Raw genomic sequence first — 25,341 nt, forward strand, 5'->3', positions numbered from 1 at the left:
GTGCTCTGCAAAGGGGGCCGGCGGAGCAGCCCAAGGGCATGGGGCAAGGTGCAGGATGGCGTTGCCAGCCTGCACGCGGCGTGGGAAGGTCGGGCTTTGGGGTGGCTGTGAACGAGGAGCCGAAAAGCCGGGGATTTCTGCCTCGCTCTTAATTTCCGAGGGAGCCGAGGGTTATACAACAGCGCGGCAGATGGGACCGGCGCAACGGCGAGCCTGGCAGCTGCACAAACACAGCTAATCTGCCCTCGTTTCACGCTCCTAGCCACAACACAAACACACGCGCCGCGCAAGGTGAGAGAGGAGGTAAATCCGTCCGCGGCGGCCTCCCGACGCTTGGCATGCTGCCTCGCTGCCGGGGCCCCGCGCGGCCTGCCCCGGGCGCCCGGCCGTGCCGATCACACCCGCTGGCTCTTCCCGAGCGTTTCCTTATCTGTGCAATGTTTCTTTATATATATGTGCGACTCGCATGGATTCACCCCAAAAAACCCGACCAACTGTGCACCACCCAGGCACAGCCCTTTAATAGGCAGCGTGGTGCCACAAAGCATCATCATTTTATAGAGGGGCTGGAATAATAAATAATTCTATACATTTTTGGCATATACAGAAATATATATATGTATTTATGCATATACATATATATACACATATTTAGAGTAAAGCATACAAGCTATCTGTCTGGTCTTGGTCCCTTCCTGATGACTGTGTTTTCTTGCCAATTATAAGCTCTTTGGGTCGGTGCGATGGTTCCTGATTTATTCCCCAGTGGTCCGACACCGCTGCCCTGCGCTGTGATAATCCGACTTCCATGGGGTCATACAGTCAACCAGCAGCAACGTATTGCATGAAAACAGCTGGTCCTTACCCGAAGAGGTGAGATGTTTCCTTTCCCATCCGTCTCTGGCACCGGTTGACTATGGTCATGCTAGTGACTTAAAGAGCGTTGGGGAAAATTCCTGTAAAATACACATGGCCCACTCGGGCCGTCACCAACCTCGGTGGGCAGGAGGACGTGGGTGCTCCCGTGCTGCTGGTCGCGACACCCACTAATGGTCCTGGTTGTGTTTCTTTGCTCCTTCTCCCGTGGTCGGCACCACCGCTGCCTTGCAAACACCTGTCTTGGGTCACCAAAGGCGCCAGCTCCTGCCTTAACCATGGGACGAGGCCAATATTAACGGGTTTGATTGCGTTGCCTCTTGTTCGGGGCGAGACCATCCCCAGGGCCTCCTTGGGGGCTGGTGCCATTCGGGAGGTGCTGAGATGGGGTTGGCTGTGGTGGTCGGGAAGTTGCACGCCCAACGCGTGTGAAGGCAGTGGGAGAAAAACTGGGAATCTGTTCCCGCTATCCTTGTGTAGCTGTGTTTTCACGAGACTTAAGGTGGCCTTGAGAGCCGTTCTTTTCTAAAAAATCAGAATTCGGAGCATCTTCTGTTGCCATCACCTTCGTGGTTTTTCCAGAAGGACTACAGAGCTGGTTGGAGAACATCAGCACGTGGGAAGCCTGGAGAAGAAAACACGGTTAATCCCACAGATACGGCGCCATGTCCCGCTGCCACCTTGGCCCCATCCAGGCCACTCTGGGCCTTTCGTGGCCACAGTGCCCTGGGCACCAAATAATACATATATACGTACATATATATATATGTATATATGTGTATAAAGTGTATATATATAGAGAGCACACCTAACTGAGCAGAAAACCGCCTGCACCAGGGTGATGAGTGACATGTGTCTGGCAAAATTCGGCTGGATTCGCATTCGGGGTATTATTAGCACCGAAATGCTGCAAAGCCACCCCCCCACGAGACCGGCCACCGCCCCGCGAAAGGGTTTTAGGCCCGAACTGGGCACCGCGCCGGGAGGCCGGGAACGAAGACAGCTCTCGGGAGAGGGAGAATCGCGCATGGGGTTTTTCCGCGGGAGGTTTCCCCTTGCCAGCGCGCGCCCGCGGGAAAGCCGGGCGGCTTTCGGGAGACGAAACGATGGCAGGAGGCGAAGGCAGGGCCAAGTTAATGGCTGTCGTTTAGGTCAATAACGTATCGATTCCATATTTTGCGGGCTAAAAGGTCGACCTTTCAAAGGGCAATTGGCGCCTGCGAGATTTGATTTAGGAGAAAGGGAAGGATTTCAATTTAATTTTCACTTCCTATTTCGGCTGGGAGAAACCTGCAAGATTACGGACGCCAAAGATGCTTTTTTCAGGGGGGGATTGGGTTTTTTTGAGCCTTTGCGGCAGGTAAAGCAGCGTTTTAGCACCAATTAACACAGCGACTAGCTGCATGCCTGGGCACCCCTTCCCAACCTGGACCGGGGCATCGGTGGGAGCAGGGACCTCGTGCTCCAGACCGTGCTCCCCACCGCACCGGAGCGGCATGCTCATCCCTTGGGAAAACCCTGCGCTTGAAAGCCAGAAATGCACCATCGCTCCGTGTCCTTCTTACCTTTTGACTACCTGCTGACGGCTGGCGTAGCATAAATGACCAGAGTCTTTCCCAAACCAGCCTGCACCACAGTCATCGTTGCAGGATCATCACAGAAGTTGAGAAGCTCCTGAGCTGGCGCTGGACACGGCACCACCACTTGCAGCTAGCGGTGATTTTTCCAGGGCTGGACTGATCGCATTGGGACACCCCAAGTTTGTAACCAGCCATGGGGAATCTCCTTTCCCACCCTAGCTGCTCTCAGGATACTTGACAACTCCGGTTTTCCTCCAGCACCGTCAGATTTAGCATATGCAGCAGCACAGAATGAATACAAGGAAGACTGAAGTCTGCCATGTAGTTTGCCAAGACAGCTGGCAAAAACTACGTACAGCTGAACATTTCATCAGGTCTGCCAAGACATATTCATTTTGGATTAATTTTAAGACAGTTTTTAAAGTGATGATGAAGGATTATGCAGTGTGCTTCAGCGGCATTAAAAAAATCGCTCTATTTTTTAAATCTCTCATTCAGATTGTCCCAGTTTGGCAGCTCAGTGGTGTAGTTGATTTGTGATTTGGAGGGATTCACTGATAGTGACATTTGCATTTATCTAAGTACATGGAAGTGCTGGCACAATCCGTGGGTGGTAGCAGAGCCTGCAATGTTAAAACATGGCTACTTGGAATAATTCATTTGCAGTAAGGCTATATAGACCTAACATATGAAAAGCATCCATCCAGCAAAAACATCGCATCTATGATTAAATGCTTACAGGCTTTTCATGCTGTAATCCCAGCTGGAGCCTTGCAATTCAGGGTAACTACTCTCAAAGAGCAAAGTATTTGTAACAGTGTCGCTCCGGAGCGGTCGCAAGTCTTCCCAGCCGTAGGAGCTCACCAAGGGAGCACAGCGAAGGGATGCCAAGTCCTGTAGACAGCAACACACGAAGGAGGGATGTAGCTGCTTTTGATGCCCCAGTTCATGTTATCACCATTCAGGAGTGGGTCAGCAGAGGGTTATTGCAGCACGGCCTTCGCATCCCGTAGCACCACCCTGGTCTGCTGCTGCACGCTCCTGGAGGACCATTGCACCTGAAGGCAGAGATGGAAGTGCAGCTCTGCAGGTCCATGCCCGCAGTCAAAGGGAGATTGCAAAGCTTCTCGGAGTCGGCCTTACAGCTAAGCCCAAACTAATTGCCAGCCTCATCCGAAATAACCCAGTCAACCAACCTTGTGAAATCTGGGATGCTCTTGCCCACAGAATTTAGTCTCAAGGGATGTCAGCAATGTGCTGAGAGCCCAAGGCCACCACGGGTGCTGCTAGATGTCCAGGACACCTGGTAGGAGCCACAGCCTGAACAAACTGTTAAGAGCTCTTTGACAATAAGCTCAACCAGCTGCCCTTCAGTCAACTCTTCGTAGTCAAGACTGAACAGTCTGCAGACTGTCCATCAACCTACCTCCTCCCCAGCTCACACAAAGCATGGCTAGAATTAGCACAAAATCCTCAGATCTAGAGGGATTTCTGGCAGAGCTGAGAACATACGCCCCTATCTAACCAATTGACTGCAACTTGCAAAAGGAGTAGATAAACATATTCCTCCCCTTTCAATGACAAATGACATTTTACTGCCAGAAATGTTAAAAATGGATCGTTTCCGTATTATGCTGCTGAAGACAATTTTACGGATTATCTGTATTGTAGTTAAAGGGAAAAGAGCACTCTTGGAGACTGAGAGCACGGGTATGCTTGATACAGCATCTGCTGCAACATTAGCCTGAGAAACCAAGATAAAAGCCTTGATGCAACCCTCAATGCTGGTGAAAGCTCCCCAAACAGAACAGCTCTAGGAAGATTAGCACCCTAATCTGGATTCGGGGAGGAGGGGAAGAGGCCACAACTGCAAAAAGGAACGTACCGAGTCAACACTTCCGCTCTCTAAATCTGATAATTCAACGGAGGCAGTCACACGTAGCTATCAGTTGCAGGGCTGTTACCTTACGGACCAAGATGGAAATGTTAGTAGTCTATTGAAAAATCAACCCCCACTCCATCCAGCAAAACAACAACAAATCAAACACACAAAAGCATTACCGGGCTGGGACCCCAGTATTTACAGCATTATGCATTTTTGCAAGATCACTTGAGATACTCAGGTACCAGTGGTACAAATTTTTAAAGCTACTAGCTAAGGCAGCTGAGGACCTTGCTAACAGGTGAACACTGGATAGGATTTACAGTTTCAGGCAACTACAGAAGAGAAATCGTGGAAATCTCCTGGTCTTCAAGCGTATAGGAAGGGGTTTTGCCAGTGGAGATCAATCAGGAGACAGACTTCAGCACACCCAACCCTAACCTCTTCGATAGCTGAATCATACCACACAGGAAAGAATAAAACTCAACTTCTCAGCAGAAGAGCTCGTACCCAGAACTTCAGAGTTTCCAGAAGGGCAAGGGGAGGGGATGTTTGCTTCTTCCTTTCCTGTTTAACTTGTAGATCAACAATCTAGCAGACATGTTGACAACAGTGTGTTTCGTTCCTGTCTAACATGCTCTTCTGTTTCAGGCTAGAAGGGTCTTATTATTTCATGTTCCCAAATCTGGAAGATTTTTGCACTGCTTTTTCTCAAGTTGAGGACACCTGACTCATCTGCAAGAAAGCAAGGGGAAAAAAAATTCTAGTTTGCAACCAACTGCCTCATTTTAATGGGAAGATGGGAGTTTCTCTCAGTTCGCGGAGCAAGGATAACCTCTCTCCTCAGGAACCAAAAGGTTTCACGTGTCCAAAAGTTGGTCTCCTCTTTATCAACAACTTACACTGTAAGTTTGGTTTCCTGCCCTTTCTCCGTTATCAAACCCACAGAAGCGACGGTCGTTTGGATTACGACAGAGCAGACCTGGCTTTTCCTCCCTACCCCAGAGCAATGGATTTTCTTTTCTAACACGGCTCAGGTAGCCTGAACAGATGGTTTTGCAGCTCTAGGAGCAAGAATGGGGATGTTAAGGCTAAGACCTACCTATTGCAACCGTGGAAGCTGCAGAGCGAGTTGGCAAGAGCCCTCCATTAGGTGGGAATTAGCACGATATTGCAGCATGACACATCTCTTCTTTCACCACACACGGATTTAAACAATTGCTTACTTAATAAATCAAACACGGGTTCTCTTTATTGCAAATCACTGCAAAGGTATAAAGCCTCATGCACGCTAGGTCTGACGAGCACCGAGACCGGCCGGCCAAACGTTACCACGCAGCAACTACTATGTAACACAAATACTACTACTACAGACTGTATTTACTGGTTTAAAATTTTTTTTTTATTACGCATAATAAATCTTTCACACAAAGTAATGAAAAGGATCCCTAAGGTGATACTTTACAGATCTGAAGGAAAACAGAGTATTTGTGAACATGCCAGACTGCAGACTTCAGGACCCTGCCAGACCTATATAACGCTCAAACTCCTGGAAGAGCCAATCAGACCAGCACGGCTTTCCGCATAAATCTTGGTCTGGCTCTGCCGCTGCAACTTTGGCTTGCGACTCCAGCTGTTCCACACCAGCCGGGCTCCGTATGCATTGCATATTAATGAAACGCACAGGGAAATTATGCGATTGCAACAAACCTGTTCCTTCTGCACTTCAATGTCATCGGAATGAGAGGACAGCCAGAAATAATTCACTGGGCGACTCCTGCATTGATCCAGCCGCCGGTTTGACCTATCCTATCGGATTGCTGCTTCACATGCCCTTTTCTTTAAAAAAAGCCCTTTCGAAGAAAGTCGGGTTCGCTCCAGTTTGGCACCCTGATGCTAAGCATCCGCTCCGTGCGAGCCCTCTTTGCAAAGCGCTCCGCTTCTGAGGCCCGCGGGGTGGAGGGTGCTCGTCACGGGGCATCCTCGCGCACCCATGGGTGGCAAAGCCCAGGGAAAACGGAGCCGTCCCAGGAGCCTCGGGCTCCGCGGTACGAAAGTGCATCTTCGGACTGACCTTTCCAAAGGCTGCGCGGCTCTGCTGACTCACAAACGCTCTTAGTCTTTTATTAAAAGAGAAAATTACAAATCACTGCAGTAACCAAGAAGAGTCATTCCCCCTTTGACGTTTGCTCGGAGCCAAAAAAAAAAAAAATCCTAAACATAGCACAAACATATGTGCAGCTCAGGCATGGTTCAATCATTTCTCGTGTTTTACAAGAAAAAACTGCAGCTCCGATCTTACTATTGCCACTTTTAAAAAGCTTGTGCCATGTTAAAGTCCTAAACGCGCCTGTGCTGCACATGTCTCTTTGCAATTATATTTAAATAAATATGGGAAGCTTTTTTTTTTTTTTTTTTAAGCTAGCATTTCCATGGACTTCCACCTTTAAATTAGCAGATAAAAGTTCAAATCTAGCATATCCTTCAGGGAAAAAGAGTGCAAATAATTCTATTTAAAGTCACTCAGAGGACGGCTTGAAAGCAAGTGCACCCTCTTCTTCAGCTCAGTAAGCAGGACGTGCCGGGGCAGGCAGCGAACAGGGGGGGTTTGCCATATATATTTAGGAACTGACTCCCTGATCTTTATGTATTGGCATGCAATGCACTGGGGACAGTCCTCCACACAGCAGCACTGGGCTTACAACAGTGTCTGCATCCACGTGCAAGCGAGCACTGCCAGGAGCCTCCCCAGAGACAAAAAAAAATTGCTATTTTGAAAAATGAGATGTTCTTTCAAAATCAGGTCAGTCCGTTTCTTTTGTTCTTCCAACTGCAGAGCCAGTTTTTGGATTATTTGCATTAAGCCAGGTATATCAGGAAAGGACACTTCCAAAAACAAGAAAAAGTTTTCTACATTCAGCTAAATTTATACTTCTGCCATAAACCCTGCAATAGCAAACAGGGGATTTTCAACACAGAATTTTACCAGGGGATCCCCGCTACACACTGCCACCACTACACACATTTTTACAGGACATTGGTCTATTTTACAATCTTATAACTATTTTCTTTGGACATTTGTTCACACATTCAATTTCCAGAAGTAGAGCAAAGCAAGTCTCTCTGCAGGCTGGCGTTTCTAGTTCTCTAAAGAGTATTTGCCAAACAGAAAAAGACTTGCTACTGAAAACCCTCCCACCAACTTTGTGACACCAAAATCGGGTGTTTCGAGTGGGTCTGTAGAGCTAATTTGATTAACACGCTGCTTGCTAGCTCACTTGCCTGACAAGGGAGACACCAATTTAGAGCCGCAGCCGGGACAGTGCCGTCAAAATAAAGGGCGGTGAGGGAAAGCGCGGTGCCGGGGCAGGAGCAACCCGCCGCAGAACCCAGCAGACCACAGAGAGCTTGACCCAAAGAAGCTGCCTCGCTTTAGACAAAGGAAAATACAAACGCGACTTCCAAATCACAGCCCCCCCGTCTCCTTCCTCATTTACCCCGGTGAAGTTAAAGGAACAATCAGTTTTGTGGTCGGTAGTAACATCACACCCCATGTGTAAGGCCTCATTTTCATCAAACAAGCGCTAGGTTACAGGACTGTAAGTACAAGGTGGCCTACAAGGCGCCAGGTCCTCGCACCGCACGCATTGGCCAGCGTGTCCGCGGCGATCTGCTGCCGAGACGCCGAGGTTGGGCTGTACACGAGGGGCGAGCTTGGCTCCCTGTAAGCTGTGGGGTCGGAGGGGGCACGCTGGAAGGGGCCGGGTATTAACACGCAGTGCCGAGGTGGACTTTCCGTAGCAAGACAGAGTCGAGCTGGCGTGGCTGCGGCACCCGCTCCTTCAGCCCGAGTCCATGGTGAAGAGCTGGATGTCGCGCGGGTTCCAGTACAGGGCCACCGCCGAATTGTAAACCAAGGACCAAACGTAGGGGATGAAGAACTCCTCCGGCTGCTCCTCCTCCACGTACTTGAACTTCAGCTCAGGGAATTTCTGCAACAAGAAACAAAAGCCCATTGAGGGAAGGTTTGCAAACACGCAGCCCACACAGACACTGAAGAAAGAGATCTGGTGAGGGGGGGAAAAAAAAAGAAAAGAAAAGGAACTGAACTATTAGAGTTGAAGGAAAACATTTACCACAAAGGATAAAGAGATTATTTATAATTCTGCCTTTGAGCTGAATGCTACATTGGCACATTGCATTTCGCCCTTTAGCTGCTGGTCACACTTCTTACCATCTGGGTCGTACTCAATCTGTCTATTAATAAAGACTAAAACTGTGAATCCTTTACATAATACAAAGGTCTTAAGGAAAACCTATTTACAGCAGCCCCACAACGGTCTTCTCGCCCGTGCGTGTACAGACCTGCTTAGTTCAGTCTTCTCTAAAAAGGATTCTGCTATTAATTGTACTGAGCTCCTCAGGAGGAGACTCCTTCGGGAAGGTCCTAAACACAGATGCAGTTTGTGATGCGTTTTCAGGAACACACAACATTATGTCAAACCGAGTTTCTTCTCCTAATTCTCACAGACTTTCTCAATATAGAAGTTTCCAGGACAGAAATGCTCTTTTCCCAGGAAGCACCGTGGGAGGAAGGAAGCGTGGCTAGACTCCGTGGGTGGGTTCTTGGAGTCCTAAATGCTATTTCCAGTTTTGCTTACAGGTTCCTCCGTAGTCTGGGGTAAGTCATCACTCGCTGTGCCCGGGCTCTCCCGCTGCTGAGGAGCGAGCAGAACGACAGCAGAACGACTCTAACGGCACTACTACGGCAATTAGACCACGTGGAAAGTCGTGCCAGCTCCAAAACTGAGCTGTGTTACGCATCTATGCCGCCTCTCCACCTCAGCTTCTCAGCTGTAGCCACAATACCTGCACACAGGCCTTACTGGCATCCATACAGATACCTCTCCCTGCCAGAAATTACAGGCTAGACAATATCATTTCCACAAAGGCCGCTGTTTTTTTTTCCAGGGCCGGCTTTGAGCATCGGACTTGCAGAATTAACACGCCTCAGCTGCGCCATCCCGGGCGGTCCCAACGGGACAGGCACGCTGCACCCTCAACTCTCCAACCTCTCCTTTCTTCCCTCCCACAGCGGTGCGTACACCAAGGCCGCTTGCTGCACCACCACCGCGTTCACGTATGTGTTTCGGGGCAGAGCTGAGCCTATTTTTATACCGTGCCGTTCAATCATATTGTCTGCTTCTAAATGTTGCCTGTGTCAAGAGCTTGGCAGTGTCTCAGAGAAAAGCCGCATTACAGTGATCACTGGGGTAAGATAAAACATGGCCCATTTCATTATTTATAAGGCTGTGGCTAAGACTAAGAATAAACTTGATGGTGTGACATGATCAGAACAAGCACGGCAATGGCTGGGAAGCCTCTTTGCCCATTAATAATGAAGGGATACCCTATCATCTTTCCTGAGCTCTCAGTGTACTGTTTCCCTGCGCTGGGGGTCAAGACTCTTCTGGCTGGAGCACTCTCCTTTGAAGGGACATTTCTTGACCACTTGGCTTTCAGGGTTATTCATTTAACTTTTACCCACCCAGTCTATTTGTATTCTCGGGAGTCCCAAAACATGGAAAGTATTCCACTCTTTCCTCATACACTGCTGCTGTTATTAGAGCAGTTTGGTGCAAACACGAAGCATCTACAATTACATCAAGCTACAAAGCTTCCACCTGCATTACGCTTTATGAGGAACATGTCTCAGTGGGCAGCTTCTTCAGCTTCACTTGGAACTGCAGTCCTGGCTTACAGTGTCCCTTCTCCTGTGTCCATAAGGATGCTGGTGGCACCTTACAGAGTGCTCCAACCAACAGCATGGAGTACTGGTGGCTCGGTCTATGTTGGGGCCAGGCCATTCACCCCAGCTCTAGTTAGTCTGACACCAATACTAGCACAGGAAGGACCATTTTGGGCCATTACTGCACTTGACTTCAGAAGCTGTGGGGAGCTAATCCTTATAACAACTCGGGGAGGGAGGAAGGGCAGTCTCATTTCCAGTGTTATCATCTCTGTTAAGGAACTGATGCAGTAGGATATGATTAAGGCACTTACGCATCCAGCTCCTGTTGAGTTCAAAGCCCACAACCTCAAAGGTACATCAGCAAGTTTCATTTCCTCAGTGTCACACGAAGTTTGTGGCACAGAAGTTCTCCCATGACCCTTCTGTGTCCCCAAACCTTTCTCCTCTATAACCTCTCTCCCCCAGGCTGTTCTGACCATCCCATTTAACCTTCAACATGGTTTTGTTTCCTCAGGCTTAGTTCACCCCAAACTCACCCCAATCCTAATTTCCTATCTCCTAGTCTACCCCCTTCCCCAGCTCCATCCCTGTATCTCCATGGTCTCTCTTTATCACATCTTCTATTTCACACTCACCCACATTTTCTTTTTGTCATCCCCTATATGCAAAATTCTTCCCAGTTCCTCCCCTCCCATTTTGCCTTTCTTTTCTCAGTGTTAAACACCCTCTCTTTTACATACTGTGTCCCCAACCCTCTTGCCCTTGCTCGCCCCGTGCTGGGTTTGTTCTCACGTCATCCTCCCGGGGAAACCACCTTGAAAATCCCTACAGATATTTTGCCACTTACTTCAACTCTCCTCATCATCTCATCTTGAGGTTCCTGCTAGGACTCTTCTGACTACTGGCACCTCACATTTCTCTAGAAACCCTGCTGTGCTGTGTCACCATTAGTGTCATCTTTCTTCCCAGAACGGCATGGCTTCTCAGCCTTGTAAGATCCTCCTCTTTACTAATATCCTCCGTTCCTTTTCCTCTTGGCTTCCCAATCCTCAAGCCCATCCTGCCTTAGCCCCCTGCCACCCCAGCCCTCCTCTCAGGCCACCGGGATTCCTTTGGCAAGTTCAGCCTCACCCCAATCAAGACCTCCTGTAGATTTTTTTTTTTAACTGATATCCTACCTCGCTTATCAACAATGTAATCTTTCCCACTTCCCTCCTAAATGCTTCCTGACTTGTGGTCAGTGTAGACAGGAACGTGTTCAGCTCAGCGATGCATCAGCAGAATGAATGGTTAAACCTCATGATTAAACCACTGCAACATTTCCTAGCAGAGAAAAGCCCTTACACAGCTGTCACTCTTCACCCCAAAGGTGGCTGCACGCCAGTACTGCAGCACGAAGTAGTCCTTCTCGGACAGAAGGGAAAAAAGCTATTAAAGATGCTAATTTCAGAGGAATTCGACACAGATAACTTTTTTTCACCTTCACAGCCACAGATTATTACTACAGGTTTTGCAAACACTCACGGTACTAGTCCGGGACCATTTTGGACTCTTATGCAGCTTAATAAATGTCATCTTTAGCTTTAAAACAGTAAGTAAAACTGCTATATTAGAAATTACAGTAGCTGCACCTGAGGCACTCAGCTCTTACTGTGCCATCCTCTCTCTGCTAGAAGGGCTGCATAAAATAAACTAGATAGCTTTAGTATTTTCAAGCAATAACTGTCATGTATTGATTGTATTATTATGCCTTTCTTCAGACTGATTGGTATTGCCATCTACTGTGATCATACTGTAGTAATTTAGTAATCAACTTCCGATTAAAGACCGTAACTCACGGCAGTCACCTTGGACTCTGTCACACTCATGTCCTGAATGTTCTGCAGGCTGGAAACGTACATACGGCTAACGAGATTTTAAGGAGAGGGAGAATATTTTGTGTCAGTGACTATATACATTGCCATTGCATACACCCAATTTCAAGCATATCTTTATAAAAAGAAGATAAACGATGACAGAGATGATCAGTGTTTTGCTGTCCACCTGGACACTGGACACAGGATAGCTCCATGTGTTGCTAGTGAGACACAGAGCTTTTGACTTGCAGGTCAGTAATTCAAACCCAGCTTCGTTAGGTCACTGCAATGATCCATGGCTGCGTGGTGGCCTATGCCAAACCAGCTAGTTTGTTCATTGAAAACAAAACCTGTTAACATTAAAACCATCACATTCAAACCACCTCAAAATCTTTCTGACTTACCAGACTGACTTGAAAACATTTTCGACCAGCAAGCATTAAACACCATGTGAAAAGACTGATCAATGACATAAAGCTTTAAGATTTTTGACAGATGGCAGGTCAAGGAAAGTTTAAATACAGCTCTGTGCCATTTATCTTTTGCGTGTACTGTTTCCAAATGAATGAACTGAAGCCTTTGCCTGTGCCACAGACATGCAGAAGATGACACTACATGAATGTTTCAGCAGAGCTGTGAAACCACCAGGTCACAGGACTCTTAGAGCACTCCTGGAAAATCCAGAGGACAGCACTGGTGAAGTTTTCTTTCACTGAATACCACAGCTAACAAAATTCCCACAATTGCAAGTCAAAGCAGCAATAAATGAGTCCAGCGGAGCCATTATTTGCATTTCGACTTGGTCATTACCAGAGCAGAGATAATTCCAGCTAGTTTTAAGCAAACCTACCTGAGACATTTGTTTGCTTTAAATTTCAGAGCCCGAGGTAACACTGGGATTGAACGGCACACTTTAAATAGACAACACTTATCAGCTCTGGTGAATCAACCTACCGCAGCAACCTATCTTGTTTTCTTCCGCCAGACAAAGCAGAAGTCAGATTTAGTGGTTGGGACAGGGGTATAAAACTAGACAGACCAAAACCTTTGCAGACTGTCTGAGCTGTCAATCATATGATTCGATGAAAAACCGCAGGAAGTCCGATGAACAGATGTAGAACTGAACTGTAATAACTCTGCCACCACAAAAGTTCAACAACATCTCTTTTTTTTGTGCAGTTAACGATTAGGAAGATAGCATCACGACCAGCCAGCAGCACCTGGCACAACTCCAGGCAGCCCGGTGGCATTGAAGCTAGACTGCTTTGGCCATACATTGAAAAAAAAATTCCCCTTCCCTTCACAAATTAAACATCGGAGCTGCCGGGAGGCTGCAATGTCCTGTCGGTGGAAGGTCTCCAGTCCATGATAACACATAAGCAATGGACATGGAGCTGCTTTAAGAGACATGGAGTTCACCTATGTCTTTGCTTTTCAGTGATCTAGATATTTTACTGGATGGAAGCCGGCCTAATCAAAGAAACACAACTGTGAAAAAGAACGAAATCAAAGGATTGGATTAACATAAAACTGGAGAATCCTCTTTTCCTCAAGTACTCTGTAAGAAACTCTTGTTTCTGAAAAGCAAGCCAAGGTAAGGCAGTATTTTCAAAAGCATACGAATGGTTGAGGAGAAAAGCACCACTTCCAAAAGTCTTACATATTTCAGGGTCAAATTCTCATCGACTTGCCATGAATTGGAAGCTTCAAAGTCTTCCTGAAAATGTGATTTGCGTGCATTTGAAAATCTTACCATAAGGCTTCTTGGGTACCCTAATGACATGCTGGCAAATTATACGTTTCATAAAGCCAAAGCTAAATAGTAGCAGTGCCTAGGGAGCATCTGCAGGATTGGACCTCATTAGGAGTACACATAAACTGGCCAAAAAAACCCCATCAACACAAAGAAGAAAAAACCCAAACAGGGCTCGGATTCAGCACAATAACAAGTCTTTGGTATAGGTGCCCTAATGAGTTTTTATCCCAGAGTTGGTAATTATGGCACAGCAAGGCTTAGCTCTGGAGCCTGCCGCACACTGAATATACCAACCCCTAAGGAGACGGGCAGAGAATGAACATCTACATTTGTCTGCAAAATCCACAGTGCCACTTTCAGATCTTGCACCCCAAATCCTAATCTGCACCAGATTAATGGCCACCAGTCTTGAAAACAATTCAGCCTCATACTTTGTACCTTGTTCCTGATATACACCCATACATATGGAAACATTTATATATATATGTCCATATACGTGTGTGTGTGTGTGTAAGCATATATAAGCATTTAAGTGCTCTGACAGCGTCCAGTTTCCCACTATTTCTGGAAGAACATTTGTGACTACTTGTTCCAAGATACTGACAGATTAAATTTTTGCAATTATTTAATTCTTCAGGGGAGATAATGTCGTTCCATCTTTCTCTGGTTCTCTCTGCATTTATGCTACTTGTCTTGGACTTGCGACAGAGTCGATACGACTTTGGTGAAGCGGCTACGGGTTACACCACACCTGCCTGATACCATCTTTGCAACTTTTTTAGGCTTGAAGACTAGACAGTGCGGTGGAAGATTACACTGGGGAGACAAAGGAAGCAAACAGGAAATCTTCTAGACTAAGCAAGAGCTGCACATTTTGTTCAAAGCTCTGCGTAAGGAATAGGTGCAAATCTGTAAAGACTGAGAGCAATGACCCAGGGCACGTCAGGAGAATTTGCAGAAAAAATGGAAAGCTCAAGAAGGCAAAATGACATTCAAAAAATGTATGCACAGGCTAAATGTCCTGCACAGTTTAAGCAATCACATGAGCTGTAGCAGAAGGGGATGTTTTCCCCAGGCAGTAAAATTCAGTAAACAGATAACCCATGCTCGTCTGATGAGATACGACCTTCCCTGTCCAGAAGAACAGGGAAGTTTGTCTGCAGAGAGACGAATGTTTTAGCAAGGTCGGATCGCTGATGTGCTGCTTCCGTTTCCAGACCACTAGGACTAAAGGTTTGCACAACCACAGCAGCATTAAAATAAATGCACAAGACGTGAGAAGTGAATTTACACCCTAAGGCTTGAAAGGCCAGAGAAGCAGACAGGCCTCTGCCGGGAGTTCAGCAATTTGTTACAGGACACTGAGAAGCCCGGTCAGTTTGGGAAAAATCAACGCAACAGCTGTGCCTAGATGCTTATTAGTAAAGACACAACGATTTTAAAAAGTGAAATATTTGCAACAACCTTGCCAGAGAGCATAGCTTTCTGGAGCATCAAATTGCTAAAAAGACTGCATTTCTTCCCAGGATAGGCTTGCAAACGCTGACAGCTTGAAAGTCCATCCAGAGAGTCAGGGATGCACACAAATACACGCTTGCTTCTTATTTTTTCCTACTTTATTTTTTGCTCACCTTCAGGGATGTTGTGCCCACCTGGAGAAATTTTGGAACAAGCAGAAAAGATTCAGAAGAGCAGGAATTGCACGCGATGCATCACTGACCTTTGCCTAACACCGCATGTGTCGCGGGGATGTAGTCACAACCTTACGGGAAGATATCTAGCACAAGGAATCCATCAGTGGATTATACTTGTGAGAACTGATGGGATTGTTGTTATAATCACGATTTTCTCGCCAAAGCATGCTTGTGCTGTACACTACGTTGGATACACAGCTCCAGAGAACATTTCCAAGGTGACAGCTCAAAAGGACTGCAACGGGAACACTACACGGCTGTTTGCACCACCGCAGAAAATACAATAGAAGTTGGCTTTGCCACAAAGTGAGAAAAAAAGGCCTAGGGACTGATATATGCAATATACCTTAAGTTTGCGTTGCAAGGCACAATGTGCAGATGAAGTACTGTGGAAAAAAAGGAATGCAACTTCAGGACCAGTCTGGGATTCCTTGGAAATACAGAGAGGCCTTTTAGAGGAAGGACCCCAGACACGGTATCCAAGCAAGAAATGAATAACCTCAAAATGATCAGAGGTAAAAAATGAGGAATTTTTTCAAAATCAGAAAAAAAGCCTAAGAAAAGATTAAACACATGGAATGAAGAAAGCCACTGGCAAAAACCAGCTCTGGTGCCTGACTTTGCTGGAGCATCGTGATCCCGTTACGTACACAAACCGACTGCTCAGATAAATAAGTAAAACCCTCTGTGTGCTTTTGAACTTAGGGAATTAAAATCTGGAAGCCAGCGCAATCCCTGGATTTCTCACTCTCCTTCAAGGGCCCCACTGCCAGCTCTCAGCCTTCCTCGGGCACAGAGGGAGAGGAGCCCGCCACGCCGCGAGGGGAGACTCGTGCCGATACGGGATGGATGCGCGCGGCTTCCTAGCGAGGCATTTCCAGAGCGTGCACGTTTCATAGCAGCGGATACTCCTTCTGCCAGGGCTAAGGGAAGATGCAGATGAGCATGAGGCCAAACCTCCTGCTTTTCGCCCACAGCCCCGCCTGCTCTAAAGCACTGCGCAAAGCTTTCCGCGGCAGTGCAAACCAGCGTGCCTGCAGCAAATATCCTCATTAAAGCCTGAATTCATTCTGAAATCACACATTTGCTGCCAACTGCATATAGACTTGAATAGTTGCTAAGCAAAGACTGCTTCTAGGTTATAAAATCACAGTAGATTTGGGACAGTTTATTCAGATGCACCTGAAAATTAAGTGAAAAACGCCTGATCAGCTCACTCAAAGAAGGGCTCGGATACCTGCTGATTCCATAAGCCTCAAAACCACAGCTTGCAAGCTTAAAAAGACCCCAGAATAAACAAACTCCTAAAATAAACAAAAACCCAGCCTCAAACAAAACAGATCCACGGCTGAATTACTTCTTTGCAGAGTTTTATGAATGAGACAGTTGAAAATGTGCCACCTCCAAGTACGCTACCCATGTAAACTTTAACCAACCTACTGCACTTCAATAACGCAGTTGGGAATTTCGCACTTCTGCAGTTGTGTAAAGGAGGAGGAAAAAAAAAAATCAACTCTTTGAAGGCCTTGAATTGGGCAAAAACTTAGGTTGTCCTAAATCTGTATGTCCAGTGTTTAGATCCCTCTGCCAAAAGCAGAAAATATGAAGTTTGTCAAGCAAGCGCAAGGCAGAGGGAGAGCGACTGTGCGCAGCCAAGAGAAGCAAGAGGAGCCGAGATGTTCGGCTCCACGGGAAAAGCCCATGTGCCCCTGGGGTCCCAGCTTCGCCTGGGCGATAGGAAATCCTAATGGGTAGGTAATGGGCTTATATAAAGCAAAAAAGGGCCTTTTATGGCTCAGGCCTTGCCGAAGACCTGCTGAAGACAGCGCAGCTGACAAGAGACGCCTGCTAGGTGAAGATGCGGCAGCAAAGAATTAACTCACGTATCCAGGTTACCAAGTCTGTTCAGGATAAAATTACAGATCCGTGCTCCCTTTATCAGCCTTTTCCTAAAGGAAAAACAACACTATAAACGTCAACCAATATTCCAGCTGTCAACGTCAGAGATGATTATATGCTAATTATTTTCAGAAAAGGGAATTGCACGCTTTTAGTCTAGCTGATATAATTTACAGAACTTTCACAATGAAGAAAAACTCACTGGAACGAAGTTTTAAAAGGGCCTATGATATGAACAAGGAAAGGTGCGGAGAAAAAAGTCCAGCTGCACGAGAGTCCAAGCGCCAACCTCCAGCCAACGTTCTGCCTTGCCCTGCACCAGCGACGGGCAACCAGCAATGCAAAATAAGCATGGTGTGCTTGTGACAGTTGTAGCTATCAAGTGAAAAATTAAGCTTCGGGAACATGACCCACGCTTTCGTGTTTCAGCAATACACCCAAACAAGCACTCGGCTTTGCTGCAAGAGGCACCACTTGTCCTGGGTGTCCCGTCTGGATGATGCACAAATTCTGACCCAGCTTTCTACAACGATATTTATCTGTGCGTCACCATTTGGGACAGTTTTCTGAAGTTACTTTTTCATAGCAGTTGTCATGCTCAGGGGGAGGGGTTTTTCTCCCCCTGCCCGGGAAAGGGGTGAGGGAGAAGGAAATTTCGTTGACCTCCTGTTTAGAGGCAGTTTGGTCCTTCCCTCGCTTGCAAAGGGTCCCTGCCCACCTGCGAGGCCTCTAGCACTGCCTTCCCTCTCGCTGCTGTTCAGCCTCCAAGACAGGACAGCAGGGGCTGAAGCATGCTGACAGCACAAACCACTCTCATTTCACAGCTAAAGGATATTCCTTTCGGAAACTCTGACCCAAAGTCAGAGTTAGTACAGTATTGTACGTGTGCACTTGCTTGTTTAGCTGCCCAGACCGTCCTCCCCCAACACCAAAGGCGGCAGGAGACGAGCACAGCGATTCAGCTTGCAAATTTGCCCAGTGATGAGGTCCTGGACACGCTTACGCTGGAAACCGGCGCGATGCTGCGGCATCATCCCAAACATCCCGCCAAGCCAGAAAGAACATTTCTTGGGACAACTGGGACCAAGTTCCTCTCTGCTGTCACTGCAGAGGGGTCCAAAACAGCACACAAGCCTGGGATTTGAAACCAAGCACGGAAATACAACCCCATCTCCCCTTCGCCAGCTCAGTTTAACACACCACTTTCATTTCTCTCGCTGCTGCTGACCTTTTCGGTAAGATTTGCTCATGCAACGGGCTCCCTGCAGCTCGTTTCGCAAAGTCGTGCTTTTACATAACAGCGGCCACAAAGACGAAGCCGGAGCCGGCGGCGTCCTCCGGTCCCTCCCCCGAGGATGTGGCCCCGCGCCGAGCCCGAGCATCCGCTCGCGGCGAGGCGGGCGGCCGGGCAGGCAGCGCTGCAGGAAGATGGCCCTCTTGTTTCCGATGTTTTAATCTGCGAGCACCAGACCTGCAAGCGTTACAGACCGGCAGCGGTGACTTCAGCGCCGGGACAGACTCGCTGTCACCAGCCCTTGACGTCGTGGTGGGGGCAGCCGAGGAAGCGGGCCCTTATCTGCCTTCAGGCTCAGGACGTGCTGGCTAACACCCCCGCGGAGCCTGCAGACCTTTGGCTCCGAAATCGCCGGGAAGTGGGAAATGCCCCCCCCGACAGACACATACTCCCTTCTCAAGCATTTTGAGCCTCGGCAAGCCGGCAGCTGCGCCCTGAGACTTGTCGCTCCGCGCTGTGCGGAGGCATCAGCGCCAAGCGCGGTGCCTCAACGCTCTCTCTGTGCACATTGACATCGAACTTGGTTCGATTGACCCTAACTCCGGCAGCCCTACAAAGACAGACCCTCATCGGGGCGTTGACCTCATCGTATCTCCAGGATGCCTTCTCCTCACCGGATTTTTAGGTCAAGATGGCACGTTCAAATTAGCTCCTGGGAACAAAACCTTTATCAGCAATAGAGGCCAGCAGTACGTGCGAGGGAGAAGGGAAAGATAACTAATGAGCAAGAGCAAGGATTAGCAACAGGCTGGAGGACACTTCTGCTCATGGTGTGGCTGGACAACTGCATCTCCCTGGACCGGCTAAGGAAGGGGGAGCGAGGAGCCGACTGGCTCCCAGAAGCAATTCATACGCTTGGTCTCCTCCAGCAGCCACGGTTTAAAAAGGCAGCGTTTCCCGACAGTGAAACTGTTCTCCTTAAGGCAAACAATTGCTCCAAGCTGAAAAAGGGCCTCAAGTGAACTGCTCTTTCCTTCTTGCAATAACACATGAAAACCTCGTGGGTTTTCTGCTTTACCATGCTTTAGATGGAGCATCTCCACAGCTGCTTGTCTTCAGTGAACTTACCATAGTAAGACCTCCTGCTCTGTTAAAGATGGTCTTTAAAACATGAAGAAAACAGTTCTGGAGAACTGCCCCCCTCAGGCTGGGGAATTTTAAAAGTCATTTATCTGTAACTACTGTCATGTCCCTCCGGTATTCAACATCTCTGCCTCCTTTCTCTCTGCGTGTTCGGGTCCAGGGTGTTCACCCCGGTGACAACACTCAGTCTTTGCTGGTCTCAGCACAGAAGAACCGAGCTTGGCCAAACCTGGTGGGAAAGATAAGCCAGAGGAATTCAAACACAGTTTTGCTGCCTGATCTATGCTCAGAGCTAGAGCTGCTGCTTGAACGCTGCAGCAAAGGAAGGGAAATGCTCCTCCTGAAGCTGCTGGATGCGGTCGCAGCATTACCAAGCTGAAGCCCACCCAGGGTATACTCTTCTTTTGCTGGGAAATTGTCACTTAAGTACGCGTTCCTTCTTTCTCCAACGACGGGAGCTTAGACTACCTATCCACGCCTGCACAGCACATCCCTACTGCTATACTGGCTTCAGAGCCGCAGGCTCATTGCTCTCGCTGCAGTTCAAACATCTTTTGTGATGAAGGAACTGGAATAAATTACCTAGCTGGCATGCAAGGAGTAAATGCAATGCATGTCCTGTTCTTCCCTGTCTCCCAGACTGTAGGAGCCTACGGTGGCTGGAAACACCTAGCACCTGCCCGGAGTGCTGCTCCGGTCAGGAAGCGCTATGAGAAAAGCTGACAGCCACCTACAGCAACAATCACTCAGAGCAGGCACAACAATTCAGTAAATCGACTGGATAAAAGCACTGCAGCTTGCACCAAAGGTTGTGACAATATTATTCTCCGTATGGGAACGCAGTTGAGACAACCATCAGCTGACAAAGCACGCTTCCTCCTCACTCTCACTTCGTGGTGTCGTTACTGTAAACATCTCAGACATATCTCTAATTTATGCATTTAATTAAAAGATATCTATAACATTCATGCTGTTTACATTTAACCCAACACTGCAATGAAAGCTGTAATTGTGTCTAGGATTTATATGCTGTACTCGAATTTATTTTGATTCCTTGATTTAAGCATAAACATAGAAGTGAAAACGTGTCAAATCACAAAAGTGGGAAAGATTATATTCCATTACCTAGTTCATCTGTCAACCAGGGCAGAAACGTTCTGGGGAATATTTTTCTCAATCTACCATATGTCATGGAAGCTTAATTTAAATGACTAATTCAGAAAAGACACCTAAACCTTAAAAGTGGAAGAGCAAAAGGACCAGCGTAATTGCAACTTGGCTGCACCATGTTTTCTCTCCTTGCCTTGTTTCCAATTGCTCACAACTCTCCAAATCTTGCAGCTTCTGGGATTAAATTTTAGAATTTGACCTCAGCCACATTATCTTACATTGGAGGGGAAAAAAAAAAAGGAATGAGGAACAATTGGTATTAAAAAGAGCATTAGCAAAACTAAAAAATCCATTTTAAATGGAACTTTTTTCCCTTTCCAGTCACCTTGCCTGTTCTGAAGGTTTGCAGTAGCAAACGAACACATGGGTTGGAAACAGCTCTCAACTGAGGAGAAAAAAACGTCAGAGCATCTCAGCGTAATTTTACTTTGCTTTGACCAAAGTCGCAAGGTATTTGGAAACAACACGTCATGCACATGCAGCGCATTTGGCACCGGCCTTTTCATTATACTCACAACATATGCAGCTAAGTAAAGAAGGCTGCACAGCACATGCAAAGCAGATTTAGTCGCAGTGAAAAATGTCATAAAAGTACAGAGTACGCAGGGTGGCTTTCTACGGGATGGAGGAGGAGGAGGAGGGCAACTGGGGAAATGTTACTTTGCTTGAACAAATGAGGAGCTCCGAAGTTAACACCGGCCGGGCTCTGGCTCCGAGCCCCCATGTACATGTCCCCCATGGGGAGTTACGGGGCTGCTCAGCCAGAGCTCTGGGCTCCGGCCAAGCTGCTGTGAAGCCAGCAGAGCACTGCAGGTCTGGGGAGAGAAGCTCCTCTACGCTCTCTTCCGAAAAAAAACCCCGGATCACAAGGAATATGGTGTGTGTATATATATATATGGTATATATATTTAAGGAATAAGGTATATATTTTTAAATTCCACAGCCAAATCAATGCCAGGTAAAGTAGGAGCCCTTGCATGGTATGCAGCATCTCAAGAACTTGCATGAAGAATCAGATTCAGTTGCTATATTCATTTCCAACTTTGTTGGATATTTCACAGCGCAATGAAAGGCCGAGACCAGACTTCAGTCTAAGCATGAAGAAATAGTTCATTCTTCTCTTTTGGTAGTTTATGCTGCAGTCAGTGACTGGAGTCTGTATGTCGTCTCCCAGCCCTCCCCTCCATGACGTTTGCAGAACACCAGGCCCTGCATTTCTCACTGTAGGCCCAGCCTTGGCTTTGGCAAGGACCCTCTGGCACCCGGGGAGGAGCAGCAAGGAAAACGTCCCTCATCCTGGGGGACATCAGGAAAATGCCACCACTTGCCTCTTTTCCTCCCCGCAAACCACGTTGCTAACTCTTTGCTCTTGTTTGCAATTGCAACTATTGCCAATTGCTGCTCGTCACTGCTGCAGAACGGCCTCCTGGATCAGGACTGCTTGGGGCATCTTCGACAGCCTGCCCGGGACCTGACATGTCAGACACTGCACAGTCCCTCTCGTGCTGACAGTGCTACTGGTACAGCACAACCACACTTCTGATTCAACGACGGAGGAAACCCTTACAGCAGACTTCCCGTATGTCAGGATACAGAAATATTTTTCTGCTCCCTACAGGATACACAAAGAATTGCATATTTAATTTTTTAAAACCCACATTTTGGTATCTGGCTATTTCCGCACAACACCAATTTTGTATTTTGCATGTTGGCTGTTCTTTTTCAGGAGAAAAGCCAAATGTTAACTACGAGTTAAGAGGCAACCAGCCACCATGAGACTACCACTGCTGCTTGCTCATTCTGGTTGGTTCTGTGTTTTTGTTATAGTCTGTTAAACTCTTCCTAGTTTTTATCACTGGTTGACAAAAGATGCTAACTGTACCATCAGCACATGCTGAACAGAAAATCCTACGTTCCCATCAGTGCTTCTCTTTCCTAGGCTACTTGTTGAACAGCTCTTTCACCCAATTTTTACATAATTATGAATTTTAATCACAAACTCAAACAACTTTCTTACTGCCTGGTCAACTGATACATTCGCAAAACCCCATAACTGACCCTCCACCTTCTCCCTGTTTCGCTCAGAGCCCAGCTCTGCTCCTGTTCAGGTTCAAAGGAATTCTTAAGTTTACAACATCCATAGTTTCCTGATGGTCTAATCCTGGGTCAGAAAGAAAAAAACCTTTAATAACTGTTGTTATAGGACACTATTCCACCTTCTAAAGCCTCTGCATGTAACTGCATGAATTCTCATCTGTTGCCTTAATGGGAAGCAGTTAATTATAATCCACAAGCTGCCACAGGCAAGGCTGAAGCATTAATCAGCCCGGCTGGTTCCAGGGCTGTAGCTGGAGTTACAGTTCTGCATTGCAGTCAACGGACTAAAACCAGGTAACTGCAGAGCTGAGACCATCCCAGCAGAAACACAGAGGGGAAGAGCTGCACATGGCAGAAAAAGCTCTTGCACTGCTCATTTCATTCCTCCTAGAGTGGTTTATTTTGCTTTTTACGTTTCTCTTGCTTTGAAGAATTACCCTACGAACATGCATTTCTCCTGGCTGAGTAGAGCACACTTTGTCATCTAAACTTCTTAGTTTTTTTTCTCAAAACTGGTTTTGGAAAACCAAAACACCGCAGACTTCTGTGGAAAGCTGACCTGCGTAGCTACGTTATTGACTATCTCTGCTGAAGTAACTCCCATAACTGCAGGAGAAGGTGATTTCATGCCAGTGTAATTACTCTGTTTGGTGGAGAAGGCAATTACTCTGGAATGAAGTGACTGGACCCAGAACGCAGCCTCCAGAAGGGAACTGGAAGACTTTCGAGGGGTGGTGGGGGGAGACACATTAAGCCTCCACGTAAATATTAGTCTCCACGTCGAACGGCAGCTTGGGAATAGGAGTGTCCTGTGCTAGCCCACCCTTCGTCTTCCTCTTGGCCAATGCAGCTCATTCCTGAGCTGCAGGATCACTGTTACTGAAGTCACTCACCCGCCGCGCAGCCCTCCCGAGCAGCCTCGGCCGGTTGTGCAACACCCCGTCCTGTTCCATTCCTTCATCGCTGGATGGAAGCCGCTTCTCCAGATTCCAGAAAGATGTGCACAGGCCTACGTACGAGCAGCGAGCATATTCCCTGGAAGCAGATTCCCTAGAGAACTCGGATCGAATTACTAGTAGGATGTAAAGGAGGCAGTCAAAATATATAAAACTTTGGATTTTCAAAAAAAAACCCACCAGCATAACGCTGAAGTCTTACCAGTGCTTCCGAAAACCCTACATGTAAGGCTTGCATACACTGTATTCACAGTTATACACTTAAATTATTATCAGATGTTCCCCCGAATTAGTCCATCATCAGCCAGTCATTTATCTTGCGAGCATTAAGGAAACTGAAGATGTTGTGCAAGGCCTGAAGGGAGAAACAGGGTGAAATCGTACGGAGCTTCTCCTCATGGTAGCAACGGTCTTTTGGGGACCATGACAGGCTCACCGTTTTTTCCACGTGTAAAGCAAGTTTGAATTTGAATGCAGGTGCCTATGGGTGGCACCTCTTGGGCCCTGACCATCAGCAGCGTCTCATCTATAGACATGAAGGATCTCGCGCTCAAGCACGCACAGCCTTTGTCAGTTTTTTCACTTCGCTGGTTCACAGTAGAAAGGAACCATGTTCTGCCTGAGGTTCGCAGTAGTATATGTGGTATGCTATTCAAGAATGCCTTTTTTTTTTTTTTAAGGAACATCATGCTTATACTATGCAAAATTTTAAAAAGCGAGGAATGCAAAATTCATAGTACTTTCAAGTTTTACTTTAGCTCCAATCACAACTGTGAAAGCATCTGATTTTTATGATTCTCAGCTATGTCAGCACGAGGTCAAGTCATCTATTTATCTTCTCTTGGAACAGCTTCGCCTTGCAGGAGCCGGGCTACGAGCAGGGTCCCTAGGCGGCATCAGCCACGGGCTGCTCTGGGGACACCAGGCGAGTCTCAGGGAGGGGCAGACCAGCCTGGCGTGCCTCTTCCATAGGTTGCAGACTAGCTGTGCTCAGCAACTTCTTGTTAACAGATGAGGAATCCAAAATTGTAACAAAGTTAAGGGAGCTAAGGGAGCTCTAAACATTTTTACAGTGATTCATTTTTCATAAAAAGGAGAAAGTTCTGATAACAACAGTGCAAAAATTCTGTTTACAGGATCTTCACATAAGAAGCAATGAAATTAAGTAAGGCTGCATTAGTTGCTACTGCTGTCAATTAACACAGCAGCCACTTCCAGACACAATAATTGCCATATGTGCACGAAGCTTTACCTCTGCGCTTATTAATTTCGTACGCAGGAGGTTACAGCTATCGATTGCATTAGGACATATTGATACGTTACAATAGCAAAGCTCCCGCCGCAACGCGTTGTTGCACAAACTGACATGATCTGAGCGGTACAGAAACAGCAGTCTGTGCCCATCGGCAGACAACCGGCTGACGGTCGTTTCTCCACCCGCTCTTA

General features: G+C 47.2%; 1 protein-coding gene across 2 annotated transcripts in view; it reads right to left on the bottom strand.

The window, feature by feature from the left end:
* Positions 1 to 5,717: 5,717 nt before the first annotated feature.
* The window catches only part of LOC112994467 (dymeclin), a 218,362-nt gene continuing 198,738 nt past the window's right edge, over positions 5,718 to 25,341 (bottom strand). For both annotated transcript variants that reach the window (XM_026118835.2, XM_064500291.1), the window contains exon 17: positions 5,718 to 8,330. In XM_026118835.2, the coding sequence (XP_025974620.2) occupies positions 8,181 to 8,330 (150 nt within the window). In that variant the 3' untranslated portion in view covers positions 5,718 to 8,180. The remainder of the gene's footprint in view (positions 8,331 to 25,341) is intronic.

Source organism: Dromaius novaehollandiae, chromosome W (assembly GCF_036370855.1).
Source record: "Dromaius novaehollandiae isolate bDroNov1 chromosome W, bDroNov1.hap1, whole genome shotgun sequence".
Classification (NCBI taxonomy): domain Eukaryota; kingdom Metazoa; phylum Chordata; class Aves; order Casuariiformes; family Dromaiidae; genus Dromaius; species Dromaius novaehollandiae.